Source organism: Morchella sextelata, assembly GCF_020137385.1.
Source record: "Morchella sextelata strain SCLS chromosome Unknown scls_4, whole genome shotgun sequence".
NCBI classification, from domain to species: domain Eukaryota; kingdom Fungi; phylum Ascomycota; class Pezizomycetes; order Pezizales; family Morchellaceae; genus Morchella; species Morchella sextelata.
This window is the reverse complement of record NW_025408619.1, coordinates 1,990,866-2,017,339: the sequence shown is the minus strand read 5'-3', so window position 1 is coordinate 2,017,339 and position 26,474 is coordinate 1,990,866. Positions and strand designations below refer to the sequence as shown.

General features: G+C 46.1%; 5 protein-coding genes across 5 annotated transcripts; 4 read left to right on the top strand and 1 right to left on the bottom strand.

Moving 5' to 3' along the window:
* Positions 1-5,815: 5,815 nt before the first annotated feature.
* Positions 5,816-8,266, top strand: H6S33_010431 (uncharacterized protein; the record flags this gene model as incomplete). Its single annotated transcript, XM_044841816.1, has 6 exons — positions 5,816-6,435; positions 6,749-6,983; positions 7,055-7,303; positions 7,358-7,957; positions 8,032-8,051; positions 8,188-8,266. The coding sequence occupies 6 exons, from the start codon at positions 5,816-5,818 to the stop codon at positions 8,264-8,266; spliced, it is 1,803 nt and encodes a 600-aa protein (XP_044697574.1).
* Positions 8,267-10,230: 1,964 nt separating this feature from the next.
* Positions 10,231-11,190, top strand: H6S33_010430 (uncharacterized protein; the record flags this gene model as incomplete). The annotated part of the gene is made up of 3 exons (XM_044841815.1): positions 10,231-10,563; positions 10,613-10,940; positions 11,006-11,190. The coding sequence occupies 3 exons, from the start codon at positions 10,231-10,233 to the stop codon at positions 11,188-11,190; spliced, it is 846 nt and encodes a 281-aa protein (XP_044697573.1).
* Positions 11,191-14,936: 3,746 nt separating this feature from the next.
* H6S33_010429 (uncharacterized protein) lies at positions 14,937-15,449 on the top strand (the record flags this gene model as incomplete). The annotated part of the gene is made up of 4 exons (XM_044841814.1): positions 14,937-15,095; positions 15,152-15,176; positions 15,242-15,357; positions 15,411-15,449. The coding sequence occupies 4 exons, from the start codon at positions 14,937-14,939 to the stop codon at positions 15,447-15,449; spliced, it is 339 nt and encodes a 112-aa protein (XP_044697572.1).
* Positions 15,450-20,439: 4,990 nt separating this feature from the next.
* On the bottom strand, positions 20,440-20,803 carry H6S33_010428 (uncharacterized protein; the record flags this gene model as incomplete). The annotated part of the gene is made up of 3 exons (XM_044841811.1): positions 20,440-20,448; positions 20,517-20,616; positions 20,742-20,803. The coding sequence occupies 3 exons, from the start codon at positions 20,801-20,803 to the stop codon at positions 20,440-20,442; spliced, it is 171 nt and encodes a 56-aa protein (XP_044697571.1).
* A 1,922-nt stretch (positions 20,804-22,725) lies between these two features.
* On the top strand, positions 22,726-25,180 carry H6S33_010427 (uncharacterized protein; the record flags this gene model as incomplete). The annotated part of the gene is made up of 3 exons (XM_044841810.1): positions 22,726-22,890; positions 22,999-23,904; positions 23,966-25,180. 3 exons carry the CDS (start codon positions 22,726-22,728, stop codon positions 25,178-25,180), a joined length of 2,286 nt encoding a protein of 761 aa, XP_044697570.1.
* Between the last annotated feature and the right edge of the window lie 1,294 nt (positions 25,181-26,474).

Genomic DNA, 26,474 nt, shown 5'->3' with positions numbered 1-26,474 from the left:
CAGGTACATGCCTGTCAACCCCAAAGCTTGAATCTTCCCTAAATCAGGTATCTGAAACACAGAGCCTCCGTCCAAAGCTCCTAAGATTCTCGACCTGGCGAAGTAATCTGCATCTCTTCCCTGACCACTGGTGTTCATGCTCAATTCTGGCTGGAGATATTTTTCAGCAATTGCAAATACGAGATTCAAAATTGTAAGCCATTTTCTCGAATTTTGATAGGCTATTGGTTCTAATGAGTTTTCCAATGAGCAGTAATACTTGTTAAACTGCATCATAAAATGCGACTTGCAGATTATGGGGAAAAGTGGGTGTACGGTGGTGAAATATAAATCGATAAGTCTTTCTGCCACTAGTCTGGGAGGAAGACTAAATGTGTCTACCTGACGACTACGGCTTTGTGTTTCTCGATGTCCAATTGAGAGGTCTAGAATTGAAGGCACTATTAGCTCAGGTAGCCTTATTTGAGATCATGTGGTGAAACATTCCTTGAGCATTTCTTTGAATTGAAGTCCTCATCCCCATACAACCTGCACTTGCCCCAGTGGTTCGATATGAAGGCACTAAACCAAGATTGCTGGCGGGCGCATTGTTGTCATCATTTTCGAGCCCTTCATCCCCATGACATACCCAAACAGGATCGCTGTCACTTTCAACACGCTCACCCCGGCTAATAACAAATTCGGTATGGACGTCCTTAACTTGGCGGCCCACTGGGCTTACAGAACCTATATCAGTTGACATAAATGATTGGCTTAGACTGTTTGTGGAGTCTCGCCGGGAGAAGTGATAATTGCTTGTTGTATCACTACTAGTAGATACTTGCCCCGGAGAATCATTGTTTGGTGGCGATGGAACTGGGTTCTGTTATCTGTTAGGTCTAGTCTAGAGGGGGTATATATTCTAGTAGTTTAGTAACCTGTGCAAGTATCTCCTTAACTACCAACTTCCCAGCGTTGTTTAGATATGGCTGGATATCTTGTATTAAACCTTCAAGATCCACAATCCTGTTCTCGAGCGTTCTCAGGTTCCTGAATCATTTGGTATTAGTCCAAATAAAATGTCCAGCTGTAACCTTGACATCTGATGTTTTTGTGGCCAGGAGACAAATCCGCCCATCCCCAGTAACATCCTGTCCGTAACATCCTGTTACAACAATAGACGATGGTTACAGAGATCTGGAGGGTTGTATGCTCACTTTCTTGCCCGTTCCCTCTTTCCATCGCCATAGTAACATGCTATCCCGGATATTCGACAATGGTAACACATTGGTCTGCTGGTTATTCCCCGAGCGATTATTAGTGATGAATGCCCTGGTTTTCGTATTTACCAAGCTGTCCATTATTGGAGCTTGAAAGCACTCGCACCGATCAGGTAATCGAACCTGCCTCCATCACACTGTAAAATTAAACATGAAATATCAAGTGTCAGCTAACTCCCGAGAAATTTCGATGAATACATATAGGAGCTGTTTCCCAAACTATACAAATGTCAAGTAGCATAATGTTGAATGTTAGGACAGACCTTTGTTTTCTTCTCTCGACAGGGCTCACACGCATGTGTAACCCTTCTTCTCTCAATCTTCCCATGATAAGAAATATCTTGACCGGTTTTTGACTTTCCCCAGCGCGGAATGGGAACCTTGGGGCGCTCAGACTTGATGCTGATGCTGTTGCCCTCTGAAGACTGTAGTACGCTCATCTCACGGTAGAGGCGTTATGGATTCGTACCGATAGGACCCTGATAAAACTTGAGACGGATGAAGATAGTATTTAAATCCACGGCCATCCCCTGTATCATGCAGTATATGATTATTATTTATTTTTCTCCAACTGAGGGCAAAAGCCAGACACAAAACTGCATGCTAGACTGTATCACAATTTTTGTATTGACTGAAGATCTAGTTAGTACGCAGCCACCATCCGAGCAATAAATTGTAGGTAGGAGGATTCATTCGATGTGTAATCCACGACAGTATACCACCATCGAGCGCCAGTGCTAACCGTTCAACCGTGATTCGTTCTTTCCGCTATGCAGGAAGACCGGCGAGGAATCGAGGAAGTTCAATAGATAAAGATTTGTGATAGACTATGTCAAAGCACTGGACCCTAATCGTGGCGGAATGGGTGCATAAACTCATATTATCAGGGTATATTCTTAGGCTTCGACGTATGTACGTTGAAGTAGCTAGGATAATCGAACCGCATCAATTAATATCATGCACATTATATGCGTGTGTATGAACTCCTTTTTTCCTTACAATTGAAACCCAAAATTCGAGACCTAGGTCTTGCGTATCTAGGGGAGACGCGTAGCGAGACTCTCGCCTCAGCTGAGGCGAATTTTATCCACGCACATGCATTTCATTCGAAATGCTTTTAAATTTGCACACCCCTATCGACCGACGCCTAGCCCCATGTATACCAGTGCTGGCACAAGTAAAGTTCTCTGCACTTTTGGAAATAAAGCAAATATCCAATTAATATGATAGCTAATCCGCTCCAGTAAATCGAGCTGAACCAAAACAGAGTGATTTTCCCGAGTAGACCCAACACTCTTGTGATCTAGCCAAATAGAGCCGTTACTTATAAGTACATGTACTAATGAAATTAAAGCCAAGAGGACGATTACCGAGAAAACATAAGTAAGTACATGTATGTACATGTTATACATACATATACCCACTAAACTATAAATAGGTCACACGATTTATTTCAATAACCCAAATCAATAACCAGTCAAGCCAACAATATTATTAGTCATGTGAGCCCGTATATCTAGTGCGTAGCCTTCAGAATAATTAGTCGAATAATATTTTCGGCGTGATATTTCGTCTGGCCACCATAATGGAGGGACAGAAATTGTGAGATCAATTAACGGTAAAAGAATCAATGCCACGGAATTCGAAAACCCCTGTAAATATCTACATTAATGCCACCACAACCAGCGGGCAACACCTCTTGCAATACCATAACTGCTACCATGACTTCAAATTTCCATTTGTGACTTTGAAATAAAATTATAAAAATATTTCAGCTTCTGGTTGTCCTTATTATTATTTTTTTGAATTTTCTTGTGGCATTTTGGTTAAATTTTGGGGGTTATTGAATTTGAAAAATTTGTGGAAGTTCTCGGAGGGTATAAGCAATAATATGCACGCGTTTTTGGTTTTTTTTTTTGGTTGGAAAGCTGTAAGATTTTGTGTGCACATGCTGGTTGTACCTGTGGCATTGTAGATATACTGCAATTAATTGATAGGAATGGTACATATATATATATATTATAGATATCTCTTAGCATAAGCCACAATCTTGGCACCAACAAGGACACAACCAGCAACTTAAGTTACATGTAGTACAGTACAATCTAATAGTCAGTATAATCACCTGGAAGTCTTAAATTTCAAAGTTAATCACTGTAGCATTGATCATAGCGTTTCGTTCGATTGTTCTTAAAAATATGCCAAGACCTCGAATTTGTATGGGGTCTTGGCAAAAGCCTAAATCCCAGATTTACGACTCGATGAATATATACTCTTAGCTTTTTTATCCCAAAGTTTTCGTTGTGGGAAAGAATTGAAAGTGTTTTGGCTGGGCTACATATGTATCCAGCTGGATGTGAAAGGTGAAGTACCATGTAGTACATGTAACCAACCAAACATAGAAGTTAACTTATGGCTTGCTGCTAGTTCGAAAGATCTAGATCCGATATATAAGAAAATAACGTAAGATATATTATCCCCTCTTCCTATACTAATCGATTCACCTCGGCGCGCGCGCGCTTGTGTGTCAATTGCAAGTTGGGTGGCAATAGAGCGTATTTACCAGGTGTCATTTCTGATAATTGACACTTTTTCCCCTCCACAGAGGCTAGCGGCACAAGGAAGGTGCGATTGGGCCGGTAATCTAAAGATCTAAATTAATAATTCCTCACGCTATCTGTGATATACGCTGACGGGATATGCTTTATTTTGTACCTTTAACGCATTTCACAGCCTGGCAAGCAACCCCGTCCAAAATTGACACTTGCGGATATCGCTTTAGAGAGTAGCGAATTATCAATTATCAGAATTAACAGTTAGTAAATACGCTCTAATATTAAGATAAATCTTAAACTACCGCTTCCTTTGAGCTAAAAGCCCATTTCTGCCAATGAGAACAAGTTGACATACCTACCCATCAGAGTGAGTTGAGCCATAGGTGTTTCTTTTATTACAAGTTCCTAGCTAGCTTACACGATTTATATTGGCGGCCTGACGGCCCAAGGGATACACAGAAGACCCAACAAGGCGAATGTGCGATCTCGACATGATCTTCCGTATTCTAATCAATGAGAAATCCTTACTACAGGATGCACACTTAAGCACCACGAGATCTCGAGTGAACATGATTGAACCCGGAAACCTGAGTCGTGTGTGTCTCGTTTAGGTCTATTAGCATTATATTATCGCATATAATACGTACATAAGCCCAATGCAAAGCTCCGTATACTAAAGAATTAAGCGCTGCTCTAGCCCTGAGCTGAGTAGCTAGTCGATTTAGGATTGATATACTCAGTGCGGGAGGACTCACTGCGCAGCAAATCACAGATATCTTTGATAATCGGTAAATGAATAGGTAGACTCGCGTTTGGGGGTATGCCGAAGTTGGGGGAATGCCGAACAGGATTATTTGGGAGAGAAAACAGGTACTGTAGTTGATTGCAACGTCGAGTTCTAGTGCAATTTGGCATTGCCCCAACTTCGGCATACCCCCAAACGCGAGTCTAGTGTGAGTCGAACGTACGAACAAAATTTAAATACTGTGTAATAGGCAGGCCTAGGTTTTACCAAACGCAAATCTTGTTTATCTCTTAAGTCAGTAAGTCTGTACGTATACACATGAAGTATAATTATTCAGGTTTCGAAAATGTAAAGGAGAATACCTGTTTAAATATTTTCTTTACAACTGGCTACCATCTTTTCGACCTATCCTAATCAGCTAAATTATGGAAATCCCAATGGATTATCCTTTAGTATTTCAGGCAAATTAATCTCCAGCCGGTGATCTTACATGCTCGGATTTGCTGTGGCTTTTAAAGAGCATTGACAGACTAAGGGATTATCGAAATCTCCTAGCTAGGAGTGGGCTCCATAATTCGATACTCGGATATTGCTGCCTATTCTGAGACAGAATAAACGCCAGAAGGGCTCGAGTCGAAAGTAAGAGTACATAAGACATGAATTGAACAGCTTTTAAAAAAAACTTTAGTGCCAAGATGTGGCTCATGCTCAGAGATCTCCTCTACCATTAAGGGGCTAAGACAACATTATACCGCCAGCTACATATCAACTACATGTAGTAACGTAGGATAGATACATGTATGCATGTAGATACTAACGATCAATCCCTGGCTCTAGTATTATATAATACCGTACTACCGCAAAAAACTTTGATCTCACGGAGCTAATGAATTATTCGAGTTTTTGCGGTACTCAACTACGTACAGTATACGTAACTAGTGACAGAATTCAGTTTGTAAATTATGTAAGTAGGTAAGGCCATTGTAGGTGCGAGTACGTATGCAACAGGATCCGGAGGTGAGCGAGGCTCGGCACTTGCAGACTGCAGTCTGTTATGTATTGGTTCTACATGTAGGCTGACAATAACTAAGGGGCCGGCTCAGACCATCTTTTGGCGATTGAGGCTCAGCGCCTATCCCACCTGCAGCCCGGCCTTGTCATGTTTTTGCGGTAGTACAACACATCGATAATATGGGGTCTAGGCAGCTACGTACAAAAAAAATCCCCCATTGAATTCCTGGTAGCGAGAAATCCTAATGGCTTCTCATTATTTTATCCATCTCGACTCCATGCAGGAACTCGCTGATTGGAACCCCGAACTTTCATTCAAGCATCTCACCAATATCTCCAATACCCCGCTTCAACGTCGCCCCACCTTAGCATCGGGTTTACCGTCAGTACAAGCCTCCGCAGTCACTGTCCCGAGGGTTTTGGTATGCCACGACTTCAAGGGGGGTTATCACCCATCAGAATCTTCTCAAGGTCGCTGTCCCTTTAGCGATACAGTTTACACGACAGAATACCTCCAATATGTCTCAACATTCGTGTATTTCTCGCACAAGCGGGTCACAATTCCACCAGCGTCTTGGATAAACTTGATGCATCGCAATGGGATTAAAATCCTAGGAACGTTCCTGTTGGAGAATGATGACGGCAAGGAAGAGATTGCAAGAGTATTAGAGAAGGGGTCGGAGGGTGAATTTCTATTTGCAACTCAACTCGCGAGGGTAGCGGAAACATATGGCTTTGACGGTTGGTTGATAAACTTTGAGTCTAGCTTCCCCACTACAAAGTTCAGCCCGTTACAAGTGCAGAATTTTCTGAGAGAATTAAAGAGCGCTACTCATGCACTTATTCCCCAAAGTGAGATCATTTGGTAAATATATCTCTTCAGTCGATTATGATTTCCTTTTACTACAGAGTAGATTCTCCTGATATAAGATGTGGTCGGAACTAAACCCGATACTCTTACCGGGTGGAGATCCGTACATACTCCTGTAACCAGTTTTATATTACCAGCGTTCTACGCTCGTTAGCATGAATGGTACTCTAAAGCTGGCTATCTGAGTATAGTCTGTGCGCATCATGGATACACATGTCTTTATATAGAGATATCTTTCTAGCCAATATCTTTGCAAGCTGGAGACCGTATCACATCGGATTTTAACTTGTCTTATTTAAAAATTTAGGTACGATGCACTCACAATCCTCAATGAAGTCCACTGGCAGAACGGCCTCACCCTCCTCAATGCTCCCTTCTTCGCCGCCTCGGATTCATTATTCACAAACTACGGCTGGCGTGAACAAGATCTTTATCATACAGCAGCGATGGCTCGTGCAATGTTTCGGATTTCCGATATATATGCCGGTATAGACTGCTACGGCCGTGGCTCTCTGGGAGACGGCGGGTTTGGGGTTGGTACGGTTCGTTCGCTTTATATTGTGTAGTTGATACCACTCGTGCACGTGATATCTGATATCTTTCTTTTTAAAAGGCGCTTGCAGCGATCCGGGATCATTGCCTATCAGCGGCGTTGTTTGCACCTGGATGGACCTTTGAGAATTTTGACGGGAAGGATTTCCAGGCCATTGATAAACGGTTCTGGCTTGGTGATGAGATTTCTGATCCTACTGTTCCTGGACCCTTGGCAGATTATATAGAAGTGAAAGAAAGCGGCTCTGAGTATTATTTCTATACCAACTTCAACCGAGGCTTTGGGAATGCCTTGTGGTTGAAGGGAGAGGCATGACTATCTTGGTGTTTTACCTACTTCTTATCAAATACTGACCAAATCCAGAAAATCTTGGATTTGCCATGGGTTCACCTAGGAACCCAATCGATCCTGCCTTCTTATCATCACAAGAGGAACGATGTCTTAAAGTGGGCGTACACCAGTAAACTCGCTTACACAGGAAATTGGTCTCTTTCCATCACTGCAACTCTTCCAGAACCTCTACTTGAGGGCGGTTATCCCGAGTTCTCCTGTCCTCTCTTCAAGCTTGGTGTCAAAGTAACCCAAGAACTGGTCATACAGTTCTCCTACCAACTACCTGTAAGCATTGGAGAGACTACCGGCCTTTACTGCGACATTATTACAGATCAAGGAGAGCAAAGAAGACAGAGATATGATCTAGTCGACGCAATACCAATCGAGGAGTCCGGGGGATGGATTACTGCATACTCTTCAGTCTTCCCTGGTTTCAAAGATACGATTGGCTGTCGCGTTGTAGAAGTCGGACTATTCTATCGCGCACCAGTCGCAAATTCGCATACAGCCAGAGTAATTTCAGACTCATTTCCTAGGCCAGGGATTCCAATACATATAGCAACCCTCGGTGAATTATTACTTACCACGCTGGACACGGAGCATGAGAACCAGGGCTCCTCTATTAGCAGCGTAATTCCAACTTACACTGATGGTGATAATATAAGCGCAAAGTTAACGTGGAACGTGTATGCCGTGAGCGGTAGTCCAATTATTCAGAAGAAACGTGAGCAAGGTATGTGGAGCAAGACCACGAAGGATTTTGCGTGGTTTGTTGTCTGGAAAGGGAGCGAATTTGTGGGCGTGGCACATTGCTGCGAGTTTGTCTGCGATGATTTGATAGGTAGTATGGGTTGGAGCAGGGGGGATTTCGAAGCGGATAACGTCAAGTGGAGGGTTGATGGGGTCACCTGGGAGGGTGCTGTTTTTGCTGGGCCGTAGACTTTCTTTTTAGATGATCTGTCCAACCGGAGATATGAGAATTTCGAGAAATTAGATGTATGCACTACGCAAAAGCAACATATATATCACCACTTTAAGTTCTATGTACGTACGGCCTTACCGGCTCTAAAATTCAATAAGATCCTATAAATTCTCTCCTCTTTTAGTGTGTGGTTTTTTCTTCTTTATTTCCCTCTTCACCCTGATTTTTGCTCGCCAGAACTACAGGCCTTCCTGCTCTGATTTTGAAAATATTGAGTGATGTCGAGTGATATTACATGAACCAAAAATCCTAATAACAAAACTCAATAAATTGGCTATATCCGGGCAAGTATTATTCTTTTAATAAACCTGATCCATTTCATAGGTACGAGGGGGTCCGGATGGTTCCATATGTGTATCCGTCGCCAGACACTGTTTAGAGGTTCTACAGCGAGTATGTATTACTAAAGGTGTTTCTACAGCAACGGTCGGAATTCGACGATAAAAGATAATAATAGCCCGATTCACTATGGGGGGTGGGTGTGTCAACTTGAGTGGCAATAAACCATTGAGGGCCTTACGTAAAGACCACTTCCGAAAAGTGAGAGTTGATCCATACCAAAGTATAAACAAATCCGCTGATTGATAATGCGAACGATCCCTTCCTCTATTTTCAAGATACGACTGTTTAGTCATCAAACTTCAATCAGTTGCTAACACCACTCTGAATATCACCATCACCAGCTCTCTATGTCTAGCCGTGAAGCGCTGCGATCTTTAACAAACCACTCTCCGGGAGTTCTTATTTCCTATTTGGGACGATCGTCAGGCCCAAAAGGACAGTTTAAGGATGAGCAGAACCTCGTTTTTTACTTCGTTGCAGTCGAACTAGCTGTCTACATACAGTGACAGAAACATGGATAAAATGACTACCGCAGTCTTTGGCAATGCCGTACCACTGCGGTAACACTACCGTTTACTTCGTCAAAATACGGAGATAAAGCGGCATATTCTCACAATGCCGTACTGATGCGGTATCAGTTTTACCCCCATTTCTGATACTGTACTCTTTTCCCGAAAAACTGTATGTACATGTACTAGTTACCCGCATTTCAGGGCACTAGAGTACTCGTATTTTCCTGACGTTTGTAAAAGGAACCGCTATTGCATACCATACTAAATTGTGGACTTGGCACGTATTTGTATGGTATGCAATAGTGGTTCCTTTTACAAACGTCAGGAAGATACGAGTACTGCACGGAGCAACTAACTAGCGCTACTTCTCCAAGTGAAAGGAGAGGCAATTCGAGACTAGCGGTTGGACTACAATTTAGTAAGTGTCCGTTTTAGTGTTAAAACCTATTACTGCTACAGGGCATAGAGCAAAAAATTGTTTATTTGAAACCCAGCTCCTAAAAATGTTGAATGTGAGGACGGCTTAAGCGAAGTACGAATATTTTAAATACATGGCCTTGAGGTCTGTAGGTACTTGCCAAACCAAGTCTTCGTTGAATCCATAGGAGGTACGTACCAGATTATCATAGGGGTTTATTGCCTCAATATTCGTTCTTTTCTGGCTACCTGAAGCCCCAGTCAATCCTTTTAATTCTTTCACTCTCCACTTTAAAATTCCGAACCACCAATCCTCAATTAAAGATGTAAGGATAAGTAATCGATATTAATACTACATGCACAAGTACGAACCACTGAAAATATACATCGAGTTGACTTTATTAACAGGAAGATTCAATTCTCGATACTCTCTCTTTTCCTTTTGCAGTCTGTGACTGCAGCCGTGCCTGGACATGGTCACGATGGATATCGGCCCTACGGTCACGGACATGGGGGAAACATGTAGTAAGAAATGATTCGTTCCATGACCCAAGAAAACCCCAGAATCATCATTGATATAAAGCAGTCATACAGACCGGCCTCAAGTCTCTAAGACGCAGAGGGTAACGGCGACCTCGGAAGTCTCATCCATGCCCAACGCTACGAGTCAGAGTCAAATAGCCGGAGCTCCAACTTCGACGTTGTCGCTCGGAAATATTTCGAGTTTCACAACCACTGAAACACTCGTATCGCCCGCATCATCAACTCAATTGGCTCTAGAATCCCAAACCAATGACACTGTACTATCCGCAATTCCTACAGTGACAACGGCAGTTTATGGCTCTGTTATAGACGCATTCGACGTTGCACTAGCAATGTATGTTGCACCCAGCGCTCTCCCCTTACGCGATTCTGGAACCCTAGCCGTCGACGGGGAGTATGTCGAGCCCTTCACTGGTTCCCTGGGGGGTACCAAGCTACTAGTAGGTCTGCCCACTACATTTCTGGGGCCGATACTTATCTTCGGTCTAGTTTTATAGAGGTAACTACCTCAATATAACCGGCAAAGGTTACTTTCAAGTCCGCTGGGAGGTTGCGTGGTTCAATACATACGGCGCACTGATTCTTCCAACATGGACTGGCCTCACAGGAAAATTATTCTATGTCGCCTCTGGAGGTGGAAGGAGAATGGATGATGCACATGATCCTACGACTAATCCTAACTCAACTTGGATGGGGCCCTTAACGAATAGAACGACGCTGCCAGAGGGATACCAACAGATGTGGCAGAACGAGTTTTATTATCTGGACGGCAAGGTATCGTTGACAAACCATGAGAGTGGGGCGGATTATAATCTTGGTTATGTTAAGATTCCATCAATGTCGAAGTATAGATGAAGTACTGATTGGACTTCAAAACAATAGCAAACAGAACTTGGCAGCAGGTTGTGGACGATATTAACCAAAAGCCTGATAATTTGACTATCAAGCGTTACGGTCTTGTGAGGGATACGGGAGACGATGATACCCCCGTTCCACAGTTCACTACCAACTTGGTGACTTTTAATATTTCTGAGGTGCCTATGGACTCTGATGTTGTCCTTATCTAGCACATTGTTCAGATACGATATACCAATTTGTATTCTTAGAGAAACCAATTGCATTGAGTTATTCTAATCATGGAGCAAAGCTCTAATGCAAGAAAAATAAACATGAAGACCCCATAAAGCTCGCGGCTGCCTTCTTGTGTAGAGCCATTCATCGTGCAGTGAATGTTGTACGTGGTATGTGCACATATCTGCTGCCGCCTAAATATCTAGACCGGCTGTTTTTGTAAACTAAATGTATATACAATAGCTAGCAATATGTACGTAGTATTGTAGGGTTACAAAATTAACTGATCGATCACTGGCACCCTCGTGAGACTCATAGCAACCAAAACCGTCCTGCGAAGAAATCTCACATCGAGACCTTCAAGGTCGAAAAGATAAACCTATTCCTGGCAAGCATCTAACTCCATTTATGAGTGCCAAAATTACTCAATTGCTCTCCTAGTTGTTGAGTTATATTTCTCACCTGAAGTTAGGTTAATTCGACGTTGTCGTGAGTGATCGGTTAATTTTGTAACCCGACAATACGTATACGTCTTTGACGTTGAGCGGATATATTCCTCATGAAAAGGGTTCCTGCTTAATCAGGGTATAGCCCCCTAGCCCTCATCCACGACCAACCCTAAGAACTATTTGCAGTCTGTCGACATGAGACATACTTAGTATGTATGTGTAGCCAGTTATGTCTGTAGCCAGTTATGTCTGTTAAAGCGCCAAAAACACCATTCCTTTTGAGTAAGATCTCCTGAGCCCTCTTCCGCGCCACTTATCATCCCATCAACGTTCACATATGAAACAGCAAGGCAAATAACATTAAATCTAATGTAGCCTAAGAATACCGAAGAATATTCGAGAATTGCAGCTTCATGACGCATATTGGTAAGAACTTATACTAGGGAGTGATAATATGAGATACGTGTTGGTCCCTACATAGGCCAGGCCCTGCATTAGAATATAACCCTAATCAAAATTCTGTGAGACCTCATAACGTTTCTAGCAGGAAGACTAATCACTGATCTAAGTAATCAGCGTTTCACTTGAGTTGCGATGCGTACTCATGAGGTAATTCATCCTGAATCGCAGCAAGGGGTTTAAAGCTCTTCGATCTGTCTGATTTGCCCGTGCCCCAGATTGTGGCCGGGGTTGAAAACCTCGTGGGGCGCATGCATCACTATATATTGACTACTGACAGAAATACATACATGTACTGATCCGGCATGCGTACATCTGATAAGTACTTTTATTATTAATAAAAGGGGCGCCCTAACTGATCTGAGGCACAACTAGAAGAGATAATGTACTTTCAACTGGGGGGGTAAAGGTAAAATTTTCAATGTGTCATTCATGTGTGGGAGGAAGTTCCATTAACTGGAAATCTAAAATCAATTGGTCTAGAATCCCATAAACTGGAAGACGGGATCGGGGTCTAGGGACTGGGGGGGTTTTTTTTTTTTTTTTTTTTTTTTTTTTTGGGGGGGGGGGCGGGTACCGCAAGGCCCCCATCAATTGGAAGACTTTGAGGTCCGTACTGAGCTAGAGGTAGGAACTCGCGGTCTTGCGGCGAGGTAGCTATCCCTAATACTCAAATACCCTGTAAAAAGGTAAATCTCGGAGACATTATACTCCTATTTTCCTGACATTTCAAAAAGAAACTGCCATTGCATAACATCCTAATGGACACTTCTAGGGCTAATCGATACGCTTCAATCAGTTGAGACCATCCCTGGTCGAGAGAGCCAGCCTGTCGTGTTTTTGCGGTATATACATACGTTACATACGAAGTACTCACAATTAATGGTAAACTGCCCACTTAGGCGTTGCTGTCTTACAGCAAACATGCACATATGTATCACGTCGAATTGATGAATTCAAATACGAGCTACATGTAGCTATATGTAAATCTATAGGTAGGTGCTTCATGTCACAGCTAGCCGATAAAAAGAAATACCGAGCTCTAGATCTGTATCGTCGAGGGTTTACTGCTTTACCTTCCGGTTGCCTCGATTCCACGATGCAGAAGAAAATAGCGAAAACCCCTATTTAGGTACCGGCCAAACCCCCTTTCTATGGCTGACAAAAGTACCCTCCAAATCGCCGGTCTAAATTGTAATTTTAATTGGAGGCATTTAATTCACGCGATATGGAAACTGTGATGAGAGTAACGCCTGTGCAGACCACTCAGGGTACATTTGATCTCAGACATGCTTAGATTATTATACAGCAGGTTTGCTCATATCGCCTCTGGCTGTGGTTCGAACAGGCGGTAAACTTAAAGAGTCAATCAATCTGTCAGGTGAGTTTTGCCTACATAAAAAGATTCTTCGATCGTCGGCTTCATTGGCCACCCTTTGCAATCTGCAGTAGCTATAGTATACTCGTCGTCCAGATCATCTAGTGATGGAATAATTATAATCATAGTTTCATTCTGAATTTACTCTCTTAATGTTTAGCTTGTTTGGCTTGTTTGGCTATAAAGCTATTGAAACAGTGCTTCTAGAAAGGTCAGTTAATCAATCTCTATTGATTACGTAGCTATAGGGTTGTATGATCAATATTATGTAAGTGTATCCGTATATACTCGCATATAGCTGGCAAAACTGTCTCGTGCTGTATGTTGTATGAGTATGTGCACCTGTTTTGTCATGTATCGGTACATGTTATATATGCATCGGCAAATCTATCTCGTAAAGTCTCTTTTTACAACACCTTTATTCACTCCATGGATCCAACTGCACGCGGTACGATGTGAATGGGAAATCACGCAGTAGATTTGTTACTGAAAACGAATCATGCCATTTCACACAACTCATAACAGTTTATGAATTGAATGATGCATAAAGCGGTATGGTTGGTTTCATTTATTTAAGTTAGGACGTTTTATCTGTCACGGATAAGTACCATTTACCATTGAAGATCACTTCAATTTCACAGTGCAGCACAAGAGCGAGTATAAGGGATAGTCATTATACGTACTGCCTAAGCTTTCCTCATTAACTGGTTTTTATGAATTTATTCCCACAGCTAGAGATCTAGATACTCCTGCATGGCTGCATACAATTAATGAATTATCAATCAATCAATAGATACTCCTGCATTAAAGAAATCCTGTAACAGGTGTAATCACTATAAATCACTCGCAAACCTGCGCCACATGCGGCAACCCGTCTAAACCTTGAAGAAAATCACGATCTCCGTTCTAGACGTTTCTTCCCTCGGATTTTTTACTATCGGCACTACACGGGCCCAGAGGACAAGCTCTAAAAAGTTCAGAGCGACCATGAACTTCCAAGCCTAACTAAGGTGCCACTACTCGCGACGGGCATGAAGTACCCGAATATGCAGCTGCAAGTTTTTGGTGTATTTTTGACTTCTACTCCAATGGAAATTGCAGATTAGGATGTGCATTTTCGGGTACTTGTTACCTGCTGCGAGTACCTAGGGTATTACACAAATGTTACGCGCCATACCCAAAGAGGCAACAAGCTACCGTCTGATCACCGGAGCTGCGCCTTTCTCGGGTACCTCCTAGTGGACAAACCAGTCTATTTCTTTAATTACCCACCATTTGTTTCATCATCCTCCCTTCACACCCTCAACGACCTCGACCTCGACCTCAACCTCCAACCTCCACCTTCAACCTTCAACCCCCAACCTCCACCTTCAACCTTCAACCCCCAACCCCAACTCTCAAACTCAACAACTTATTCAGCCTACGGCATACATCAAATAAAAAAACAAAACTGAAAATGAAGTTCTCTTTGACTGCCCTCCTTCTCCTTGCTGCCAGCGGTGCTGCTATAGCTTCTGCTCCCGTCGAACGCGAGTACACTAGCTATGTCGTCACGTACAACCCCGACACTCCAGACAGCGTTGTAGATCAAGATATCGCGGAAGCCAAAGAGAATGTATGTACTTATCCCCACATATACCTTCTCTTGATATAGCTAACGTCGAGTGATAGGGTGCGATCATCACTCACAGATACCGTAGCTACCCCTCACTCTATAAACATGCTCACCATGTATCTTACTAAGGCAAACATTTCCTACAGACATCATCAAGGGCTATAGCGTGGATTCTCCATCTGGCATGGACGCTCTGAGCTTCGTACATGCCGATGATTACGCGAACAAGCAATACCAACCCACAATTGAGGAAGACCAAGTTGTACGTTCACCCCTTACATCTCTGACTCCGAGCTCGTTTTCTGACACACTTAGGTCACTACTCAACACAGCAGGAAGCCGAGATCGGGGTAAATCGCTACAACCTGAAACGTGGCGGCGAGGATCCTTCTTTCAACAGGGTTTGTTCATTTGGCGTATTAAGGCAGGGGCGGTAAAATTCGGCATATTACTTGGGTATTGGTTGGTTGGTTCCCTGGCAAGATATTGTCACCAAAGGATTTCGCCACCGATAACTAGCCAATTGTTTGTCGTGGACTAGATTCACTTCTTTTGTAATTTGATTATCTACCATGAAACTGTAGGAACGGGCCTGGATTGGATACAGTACGTAGTAGTTAGGGCTTGGAATACATATAATTATCTGCAGTGTTACGAACTCCGAGCCTCTGGTACAGGATGCTGTGGTCACCATAATGTCATTTCTATATATAAGTAGCGTACGAGTCACATGATATCTATCCGATATTGAGAATGAGGTGTTACCGAACTTGATATGGTTAATGTTCTCTGATAAACGCTCTCAGTGTTCACTCTCTCCTCGAGTTTATTACAATACGCTAGCTAGAGACTAGAGAGCTCTATCGCCACAATGATAGAACGAACAGTAACAGAGTTCAAAAGAGCACATTAACCATATCAGGTTCGGTAATACATTGCGATTCGGCCTAACCGCCTAAGGGATAGAACCTCGAGCATTCCAACCACTGGCCACACTAAAGCCTTCGTCGACACGACGGTTACCATAAGCGGGCTAGCTATTACACTATTGAACTAGATCCCATTAGTCCAAAAGAGAAAATTATTAGCACACTTTTATTATTCTTTACAATATATATATGGTAGACAGCTAACAAAGAGAAGCGGATAATGTCAGCCTTTTAATCGCGAGCGCGCGTTCTTTAAACCAACGTACGACTATTTAGAACAACGTCCAAACTGTCCGCAGCGATATCAATGTTGGAATATAGTTGTACCCCAACTTCTTTTACTTGGTATTTTAATGTAATGAGTAGCCACAAATAACACTAATGATAGGGGAATGTTCTGTAATACCGCCTAGAAACAGTTCGCCCTCCTCCGAAATACTGCAGCCCTCACGACCAGGAGTGTCATGGGTGTGCATCTTCAGTTTCCGAAAATGCCACTTCCTAATCCAGGCTAGTATCACCCCTTGCAGAACGGCTCGTAATCTGGTCTATTCTACGAGCCAGTCTGGTAGCTGGGAATGAAATTCTCGTGTCGAAGAAGCGGGATGGTGAGCCTATGAGAATTATATGATTCGTATTAGTTACTAGTCGATGATCAAGGAAATTGAAAATGAATTTTATAATATTCCAACCCCCATGCGGGCAAAATCAATAAATAAGTAAGGGGTAATATACGGTAACAAATATCAGATAGATCCTGCCCTCCAATATCTCTTTATCACCTGCCTCATCTTTTTCCACTGCGTCGTGGACATCTCCATCCACCTTATAGCCCACAGTGGTAATCTCCTAGATCTTCCGGCGTCGTTATCGGCTTTAACCCATTTCACTAGCCTGCGACAGAACGGGCAATCAATACCAATTGGCAAGTCATTGTCATCCTGTCGTAGAGCGAAATAAATTCTCCTGGTACAGGTGCTACAGAGCCCATGTATGGCTTCAGTTGTGCAAATTTGAAAGCGATATCCAGGCAGGCAAGATCTCGATCCTGCAGGAGCTATGGTTTTGAAGACTGTGGAGAAAGGAGTTAGATATCTTATTAGAACGAGGGCATAAAATGAATCGCTCATACCTCTCCTTCACAGTAGCCCCTCCAAGAGAAGGCCCCAGAGATAGTAATATCTATATTGGCCCCCTGAGAGGCACAATAACCCTTAATTTTGCAGACAAATAATGATTAGCCAGCAAGGTTATTTATGGAGGATTATGTGTACTTAAAGGGAAATACCTTTTTGGCTAATTGTAGCCGGCTTTGTGGAGCTCCTAGTCAACACAAGTTTTGAAAACCGGTACTGTATGGAGCCAGCTAAAAGAGTCATTCTATTAGAATAATCCACCAACCACGAGAGGAATACACACGAAAGATTACACATACCCAACGAACAAATCGATTGAATCGACTAATTTGTCCCCCGAGCGCTATGTTGATCTGGCAGTACTCATGCCCTATAAGAACACGTAGACCGAAAGAAGCCAATGCAATTTTCTTAGAATTTTGACATTAAATGGCCACAGTACTCATGCCCTACAAGAATTGGATTAAAGCAGGCTGGGGCTCAAGAGTCCACTCACGGCCATTATCTCAACCCTTGAACTATGTAGTTCAAGTGGTATTGTAGGTATAGATATTTATCGGGAAAGATTTGTGGAATACAAGGATGAAGGGAGAGATGAAGGCGAGAGTGAGAAGGATTGAAGGTCCCTTTTCAAGCACTACCATGTTACAGAGTACAATTATATAAGTCGAGTAAATTTAACATTTATCCGCAGTTCTTTGCCCATTGGCAACACACTGGCTGATTATATGACGAATGCATGCATACATACATGACTGATATACATAAATGTAGCGTTTCTACATTGAAGTAGGAAGCAACGTTGAAGGTGTACATGCACATGTAGCAACCACTCCTGGTAGTACATAGTACAGCCACCAGCTTTAAAATCGCTATGTACTGTAGAGATCCAGGTACGGAATCTCCTCGTTGGTAGCAGCGGCCAAATTTCACTTGGCAGCAACCTCCCAATTACATGTATCTAAGGACCAAACTCTTCATCCTCTCCGGAATCCAATTCTTGCTCAAAATATAATGACCACAAAAATCTTCCCTCGACCCCCATCCACAGTGCCCAGGGAGATAAGTAAATAGCCCTCCCCGCAAATTTTTCTTCAATCTGGTCTATTATTGTTCCACTTTTCTAACTCGCGCGTCTAGGGTCTTATGAGTTCTATCTTGGTTCATTGTTTCCGTTTCGAACACCCGGCCGCCAGAATTTCTGGGGCGAGGGTTTGAAACCAAATAAATGAACCTAAGATTATTCTCATCTTCTGTGCGGCTTTCTGGCTACTAGCTAGCTATAGACTTGTCCCAGTTCTCGTTAGCCCTCGATCTCTACCCATGGCTATAGAATTGTGATTTTTATGTCTACAGAGCTCGTTGGCTGTGGGCTTTTCTTTTACTTGGCTACATATAGCTTACCTTGCTCTTAGCATAAGCCGGGATTTCAGCGTGTAGGTGGATTTGAAATGGAATCCCCAACCTAAGCAACAGCCCCCTCTTGTTTCTGACTTTCCTGCATATGTCTGACTCGACACCAACAGAGCCTGTCGCTCAGCCTATCGTCTTAAGACGTGGGTTCTCGAAAGGTAATGTGGTGGCCCAAGCTGCTCAAGCTCCGGATTAATAAAGCTCTAGATTCCCTGAATATAGGTCTAATTTGTGGACTTTCTTGAGGACGGGGATCACAGAAAGCCCTTACTCGTATTTCTATTCATTTTCCAGGCCTTTCATACTTGACTAGACCTCTATTCATAAGATCTAGGCCACGCCAGGTGAGAGAGAAAACGTTAGGGGCCGGCACATGCTCGTCTTTGCACTGGGTACTGGCATCACTGGATTCGATCAATAAGAACAGGAACAGACGAGCAATATTGGAATTGGGATCCTTTCCTGCAAAATTAGTTCGGTCTGTCCAACGTGGCCTTATAAACGCGCGCACGTGGCCGCACGAAGGTGTTCAAACCCCACGAAGCTGGAATAACCAAACAGCAACGTGGACTCGATCCGGCAGTATAGCTCTCCCGAGTTTATGTACATACCAGCTTGCCCGGTTGTTGATACCGTGCCGGCTTTGGGCTTTAAAACCGCAGTTGGCGGATGTTTTATGAGTGCTCTCGATAAGGACAGAGTCAAGTTCAGACAAATAGCTCTAGGAAGAGCAACTCGGGCGTCCGCTCACTCATATACAATCACTCGATCTTGGCGCTCTGCTGGGTGATATATCAGGGACCAGAAGCTTCATATCTCGGAGCAACGAGCTCTTCTTGTGATAGGGAGATATTGAGAAAGACCCACAACATCTTCAGCCCGAGATCGTCCAATCCACCCTAGACCAACAGAGCCCAAAAAACCAGAACCAATGGCCGGCCGGGAATGCGTGGATTTAAGGACTTCGAGACCACACAAGCTCCCGCTTGTCTTGTTGGAGCCATAGTGGGACTTTATTTCTCTCCTGAATGGGCCTACAGGTTTGTGGGAAAGAGGGAATTGGCGAGAAATCCTACGAATCGTAGGATGGAGCTCTGGGATTTGACTCTGTAGATTTAGACCGCATTTTTACATTGAAAGGCCATTTAGGGGTTTCTTGAAATACATGTATTCATATAACGCATAGCTCTCATAAACAAAGGTGTGTACATACACATACATGTAATTCAGCTACGTTGTTAGGCGATATAAAATAGGACACCTTGGGGGATAGACGAGAGTACAGCTATCTGCTAAATGATCAAGTTGTTATAAAAGCATTTCGTCGCTAGAACAGCCTTCATTCCCAAGCACCTGGGTGCCTATGGCTATGACGTCGTGAATTCGCAAATCTGACGAGCCTGTCTCTCCCTGTTGAATGAGGGAGGAATCTCCGAATATCCCCAGTTGACCGGAGGTGGGTGATTGAGTCCGGAAAAGGTAGCACGATACGGTATATCATCCACCGTTTGTTGTAATCGAATGCGGCCACATCACCGGACGATGAGCCCCAGCTGCAGTCATAGGAATCACCAAAATCTCCACTGAGAAAAGTCAAACAACCAAGCTCCCAAAGATAACGCCAGAACAAAGCAAGCTTCTATTCTTCCTTTTCCCCCGGTTCTCCACGCTACGATCCGTATCCCGAATGAAAGAAAAAAAATGTTGAGCAAAAAAAAAGGAAATCCCATGAATTTTTTGGTTTTTTTTATGTCGTGGTCGAGAATATTTTTACAGGAAAGAAGGAAACTCCCTCCTGTCTTCTTATTCCCTCCCAGTGCCCCATTACCATAGCATCCCCCCGGAAAGGTCCCCGTTGCGATACGCTTATCGGTTCTAGTTGTCCCCCCAGCCGTGTCAGTATGAATGGAGCTGGATTGAAGGGGAAATGGAGCTATCTGTACCTTGACGAAACCAATATCGGTAGACTTCTCCCTGAAGCACTGACGGCAGATGTTAAGGCCGTACTTGCGGATGAGACCAGCCTTGTGGGCGCAGACGCGGCTATCGACCACACAATCAGCATCACGTCCAGCCTCCACACCTGATTTCATTCCCCTCCCCCTTGCTCTCTCTCCATCTCTCCATCCGCTAGCTTCTGACTGGGAAGTTTTCGAGCTCAAACATACCAGGACCTGCTTCCCTTTCCGTAGTTGCGCGGGCGCGAGTACCAGACAGTTTCGTGGGCCATGATTACTTGTGGAGAGTTTTACGAAGTGTCGTAACTAATTTTTGCCCAAAACAAATCTCGGTCAGTCAATTAGTCTGGGCGGGTATCGTGATTTCCAGGGGGGAGGGATTCATACGTGAAGTCGTAAGGGCGATTTTTAGTCGGTCGGTCGGTAGGGTCGTCGTCGTCGGTGTGGTGATGGAAATTGTCGGTATCGTAGGGCCGCTTGAGGATGTGTGGTTGGTTCTTGGGGTGTGGGTGTGACGGTCTGGGGCGGGGTTGTGCCCTATGTGGACAGGGTAACTGGGTGGTGAGTGAGAGGCTGTGACGAGCCAGTACGTTGATTATACCTGTCATGATTGTTTCATTCGCTAAATTTCTGCGTTATGTATATAGCCTTTACGAGATCTTGTTCCTATAATCTTGTATTACGATATCATCTTTTGCGAAAGGTATCAATTTTGTTGTGGAGGAATGGCATAAATATAATGCTACTAATCAGTGTCGCGAGGACAAATCGCCAGCTGCATACAGAAGTGCCCGGCCATGAAGATTTCATTGTGTCATTGTGCACACGCGGTACCCTCTATATATTCTTCCTTCTATTTTGACCAGTTGTAATCTTATCACGGCGATTCCGCCCCACAAGGATCTCTGTCCCAAGTCCTGCCATGAAGCATTATGAGCTATATAATAGCTACCTTTTTTAATAGCCCCAACAACTCCGGTTTCGACCAATCGATAAACCCCCCAGCTAGAAAGCTTTCAACGCCAGTACCTTACCTGCAGCCCAAGGCAAAGGTCAGGTCAGGTCAGGTCAGGCTGAAGCGAAATACCGTCTTGGCATGGTATCCCAGAGCCACAGTTTGCGGCCACAACTTCACTACCTAGAAAGAAAGGCACGCACACTCAAAGGGCCCAGGCAAATCCTAAACCAACCTCACCTTACCCATACTCGTGGGTGTACCAGCACCGGCAGGGGGGGGGGCGCCTTGTCGGTGTAGGGTTGTGATCACACCCCCGCGAGTGAGTGTTTGTGATTCGCCCAACGATGTAGGGACCACGTGGTAAGGGTTGGCGGTTTGTCGTTTCGAGGTCAAACAGCAGGCGGTAGGGAGGGCTGGTGCAGGGCGGGGCTTACAGTGTTGTATGTACCTAGGCGAATCTTACAGCTGCTCTGTAGGCGAGTGGTGGGCCTTACAGCTCTCTATGTAGAGTGGTGAGCGTGGTGATAAGGATAAGCGATGGATGGATGACTGCTGGATCTGGTCCATCTAGTGCGTTTGGTAAGTAGGGTACATAAGGTATGGCTGGTACCTGCCTGTGGGTGAGGGGGTGGGGGGGGGGGGTTGGGGGGGTGTTTGGTGTTTTCGATTTGGGATTCTGTAAAGTATCAGACTTGCTGGATGTTCGTGATGGGGCTCGTGGCACGTGCACACGCGTCCCCAATCCGTCCGGATGCGTGTCAGCCTCATCGCGTGTAGAGTATTTTTTTTCTCTGTTGCGTGGTTCGCTGTTGTGTCGCTCCCGCCCGGCTCTTTCTTCGCTCTTCGCTCTTCGCTCTTCGCTCTTCGCTCTTCGCTCTTCTCTCTTTCCCGCTCGGGAGACACAGCTGTCAGCAACACAAACGACGTGACGCAACGGGAAAAAGTCAGCTAGCGGCTTGTTAGGATCGAATCACCCTGACACGGACCGACCGGACTGGGAACAAGATCGATCGGGCTATCTGGCTATCTGGCTACCTGGCTAAGTGGCGGAGGTGTGACTGACAAGGACAAGTGCGACCAACAACGGTTCACAGCTATTGCACATTCTACAACTGCTATACCATTCTATTATCACTTCATAAATCCATAAAGAAAGAATATCCCGGTCGTTAGTTGACAGATCTATCTTGCAACGCGCTGAATGACCCCCCGGCGGCGAACAATTAAAACAATACAATGTCATTCCTAGGACGAATCGGCCGGAAGAAGATCGTGTGCTTCTACTGCCAGCAGCTGCTCTTTGTCGACTCGCTGCCCGAGGGCTCGGTCCACAGCTATCCGAGTGGCCGCACCCGCCAGTTCACTTGCCCGGAGTGCTGCGCGGACAACCATCTCGACGAGGTACTACATCCCTCCCTCCCTCCCCTCCCATTCCATTCTACCAACCTCTTCTTGGGCCCTCATCTTTCTATTTCTTCTTCCCCGTCAGCTAGCTAACCCCACAAGCAGAACGGCGAGATCCTAGACTACGTCCCCGACTCGCCCCCCAAGCCCGCCCCCATCTACGCCCGCCGCCGCACCTCCCCGCGCGCAAACATCCACTCCTTCTCCTCCGCCACGCGCTCCTCCACCCCCGACTCCCCCGCCGCCACCTCCCCGACAACGGAGGAGAGGCCCTTCTGCCGCACCTGCGTCAACAACCAGCGCGTCGTCACAGACGCAATCGCCGCATACCCGCTGCCCCCCGAGGACCACCCGGACTACGACGAGGTCGTCAGCGTCCAGTTTCCCAAGTACCGCGCGACGCTCGAGGAGCGCTGGCCGCAGGTGTGTGCTCGCTGTGCGCCGCGGGTCAACGAGAGGATCAGAACGAGTAATTATCAGGTCAAGGTGGCGTCGCTGGGGCAGATGCTGGCGAGGACGAGCGGGTATGAGGCGGCGAAGAAGGGCGGCGAGGTGAAGGGCGGCGGGAAGAAGAGGCTGGAGACGGCAGTCTGGGTGGCGAGGGGTGCCGTGTGGTGCTACTTCCATGCACTGATGATTGTGTGGCATGGGGCCGCGCTGGTGCAGCCGGCGGTGGCGATGGAGATGGAGACGGAGGTGGCGTCGTGGGGGAGCTGCGCGCTGAGGAGCTTGGTGGCCGGGGAGCCTGATGTGCACTGTTATGGTGTGGCGGCGCAGCAGGCGAGGTGGATTCCGTGGAGCTTGTTGGGCTTCTTTTGGATCTACCGGGAGCGCGGGCTGCAGGGGCAGCCGCATAAGAAGTTGGTCGGCTCCAAAGAGTATTTCATGCTCGAGATGGGCATCTATGTGTTCCGCATGCTGTGCTGGTACTTTGTGACCCCCGGCGGAGTGGCCCTGACGGAGGAGGCGTTCACGATGGTGCATCTGGGCCTGTTCTTCCTGTCGTTCCTGGTATGTTGCGTCTTTGATCATTTCCAGGCGCTATATATACTAACGTGTGTGTGTGTGATAGTCTACATTGTTCTCAATCACCTGCCTCAAACTGGAAGACCCGCCGTCCATCTCCCTGCGCGAACCGCAGCCGGTCCCGGGCACCCCCAGCCCCCCCGAGTCCCCCCCGCCACAAATGATGCTGTCCGCCGTCCCGCGCCACCCAATGTCACCGACAACACCGATGCGCCCCGGCGCAGGAAACCCCCCGCCCTCAACCGGCGGATCAACATTCTACTCCCCCGTCAAGCGCGTCCGCGCCGCCTCGCCCACCCCGCTCCCGCGCCGCAACACACCCGCATCGCCAGACGCAATGGACTGGAACCCGACAACAGCACAGGAAACAAAATGGGAGATCTCGTCCCACCGCCTCCCGCCACCGTCATTCACGCTCCCATCATCGTCCGCACAGCTGCAGCGCCAGAGCCAATACAACACCACCAACACCCGCTCGCCCTCGCCATCCCCGTTCACGGGGACTCTCCCGCCCGCGCCGCGCGCGCCAGCGCAGCGTATCGTGTCGGCGCTCATGCAGCAGCCGCAGCGCGCCACGCCGCCGAGCCAGGTCTCGCGCGAGCAGTTCTTTGCGCATCGGGTGAATCCGGGCGGGGCGGCGCCGCCGATGGGGGAGGAGTTTGGGAGGGTGGCGGCGCCGGGGTATCGCTTGGGGAGCCCGCAGTATCCGCCGATGGCGCCGCAGAGGTTCTTTGTGGCGGATGAGGCGACGGGGTTGGAGGTGCTTATGGCGGGGGGGTTTCGGCTGGAGGATGAGCCGGAGGTGGTGGCGGAGGGGAGGGGGGAGGAGGGGTGGGGGGCTGTTGCGGCGAGGGTGGGGGGGCTGATGGTGTGTGCGGCGGCGGTGGTGTATGGTGGGGAGGTGGGGGTGAGGTGTGGGTTGCTGGGTGTGTTGGGCGTGGTGGCGTGGAGGCTGGGTGCGGGGGTGAGGTCGGGGGTGGGGATGGTGGAGGTGGGTGTCGTGGGTGTGTTGGTGGCGATGGCGATGGCGGGGGTGGGAGGAGGGCGGGTGAAGAAGGGGGCGGTGGGGGCCGTGGTGGTGGCGGTGGTGATGGAGGTTTGGGGCGTGCTCATGAGGATGCAGAGGGGGCGGGCGAGGAGGTTTTATGAGGAGGAGCGGAGGAGGGGGATTGAGGAGGAGAAGGAGGCGAGGAGACGAGGGGGCAGCGCGGAGGGCGCGAGGGGGGGCAGGGGCGGGTTTGGGGGGTTGAGTTTGGGGTAGGGGGTGGGCGGGGTTTTTGTAGGTTTCTTCTTTTGTGGTTTTTTTTTTTTTTACTCGTCTTAGTATCAGGTAGTGGTTTTCTTTTATGATGAGGTTTTTTCTTCTTTTTAGTATGCTTTTTGGTGTGTTTTTTTTATATCCTCTTTTACTTCTATTTCTGCGTGCATTGTTATCTTCAGCATCATCATCATCATTGAAAAAGGACGTACGTTTACGACAGGTCAGGTAGGGTTTCGCGGGGGGTAGATAGAGGTGGGGAGCGAGGTAGTTACGTTTTTATTTTTGTCTTGTGTTCTTAAAAATTTGGTATACTTTAGAAGGGGGGCGTCGAGCAGAATTGAATTTGGTTTTTGAAGCGTATTTGAATGGAGTATGTGAGTGTGTGATATGATTATTGTTATTATCGTCGTTATTGTTATTATTATTATTATGATGAATGAAGGCTTAAGAATAAATGCAGTGCTTTCTAGATATTGGGCTTGGATGTGCTACGTGTAGATGGTGGTGATAATGAGAGTGATAAACCATGACCCTATTGGCGGCGGCGGCGGCGCAGCAAGATAGAAGCCGGTTGTGTATTACAGCTATATAGATGATCATGAGACATGAGGCAGAGATAGAGCACGAGGAGAAGAGAAGGCTTTCCCTCCCTTATATAACTTGCTTTCTTTCTTCTATAGTTACAACCCTAGGCATATATCAATTCCAAACTGTGACTGCCGATCACTACATGTAACTAGAACCCATCCAATATTAATCGGCTTCCGATCCAAGCCCTTTTCTTCTCTCCAAATCAAGAGCAGAGACAATACCTATACACGCCACTGCCTGCTTTCTAGAATCCTCTCTCTCGATGGTGTTTAGTAGTGGCCTAGCTATGTATATATATATCTATAGCTCCGGATCTATCTGGGGGCCGGGTCGGAGGAGGTTTGATTTAATCATTGGCCCCGGACCGCAGCCTAACCGCCGCCGCTGCCGCCGCCGGGTTATCGATTGGCCCTCTGGTCCTGTTCTCGGCAGCGTGTTCTTCTCTGCTTCGCCGTCGCCCCGGTTCTAGGTTGCAACTCCCTGTAACCTTCCATCACATACTATCACTCGCCGCTACCATTCTACCCGGCCGCTCGTCCACCCCCGTGGTCTTTCCACGGCATAAAAGCACCAACAGAATCGCAGAAGCTCCACGATACTTCCCAGACGTGCTTTATTCGGAAAAACCTTCATGGTGTTGAGCAGAACCGTGTTTCGCATGTTTCTTAAGCCCGATTCACAATCCGCCAGTCTAGATTTCAAT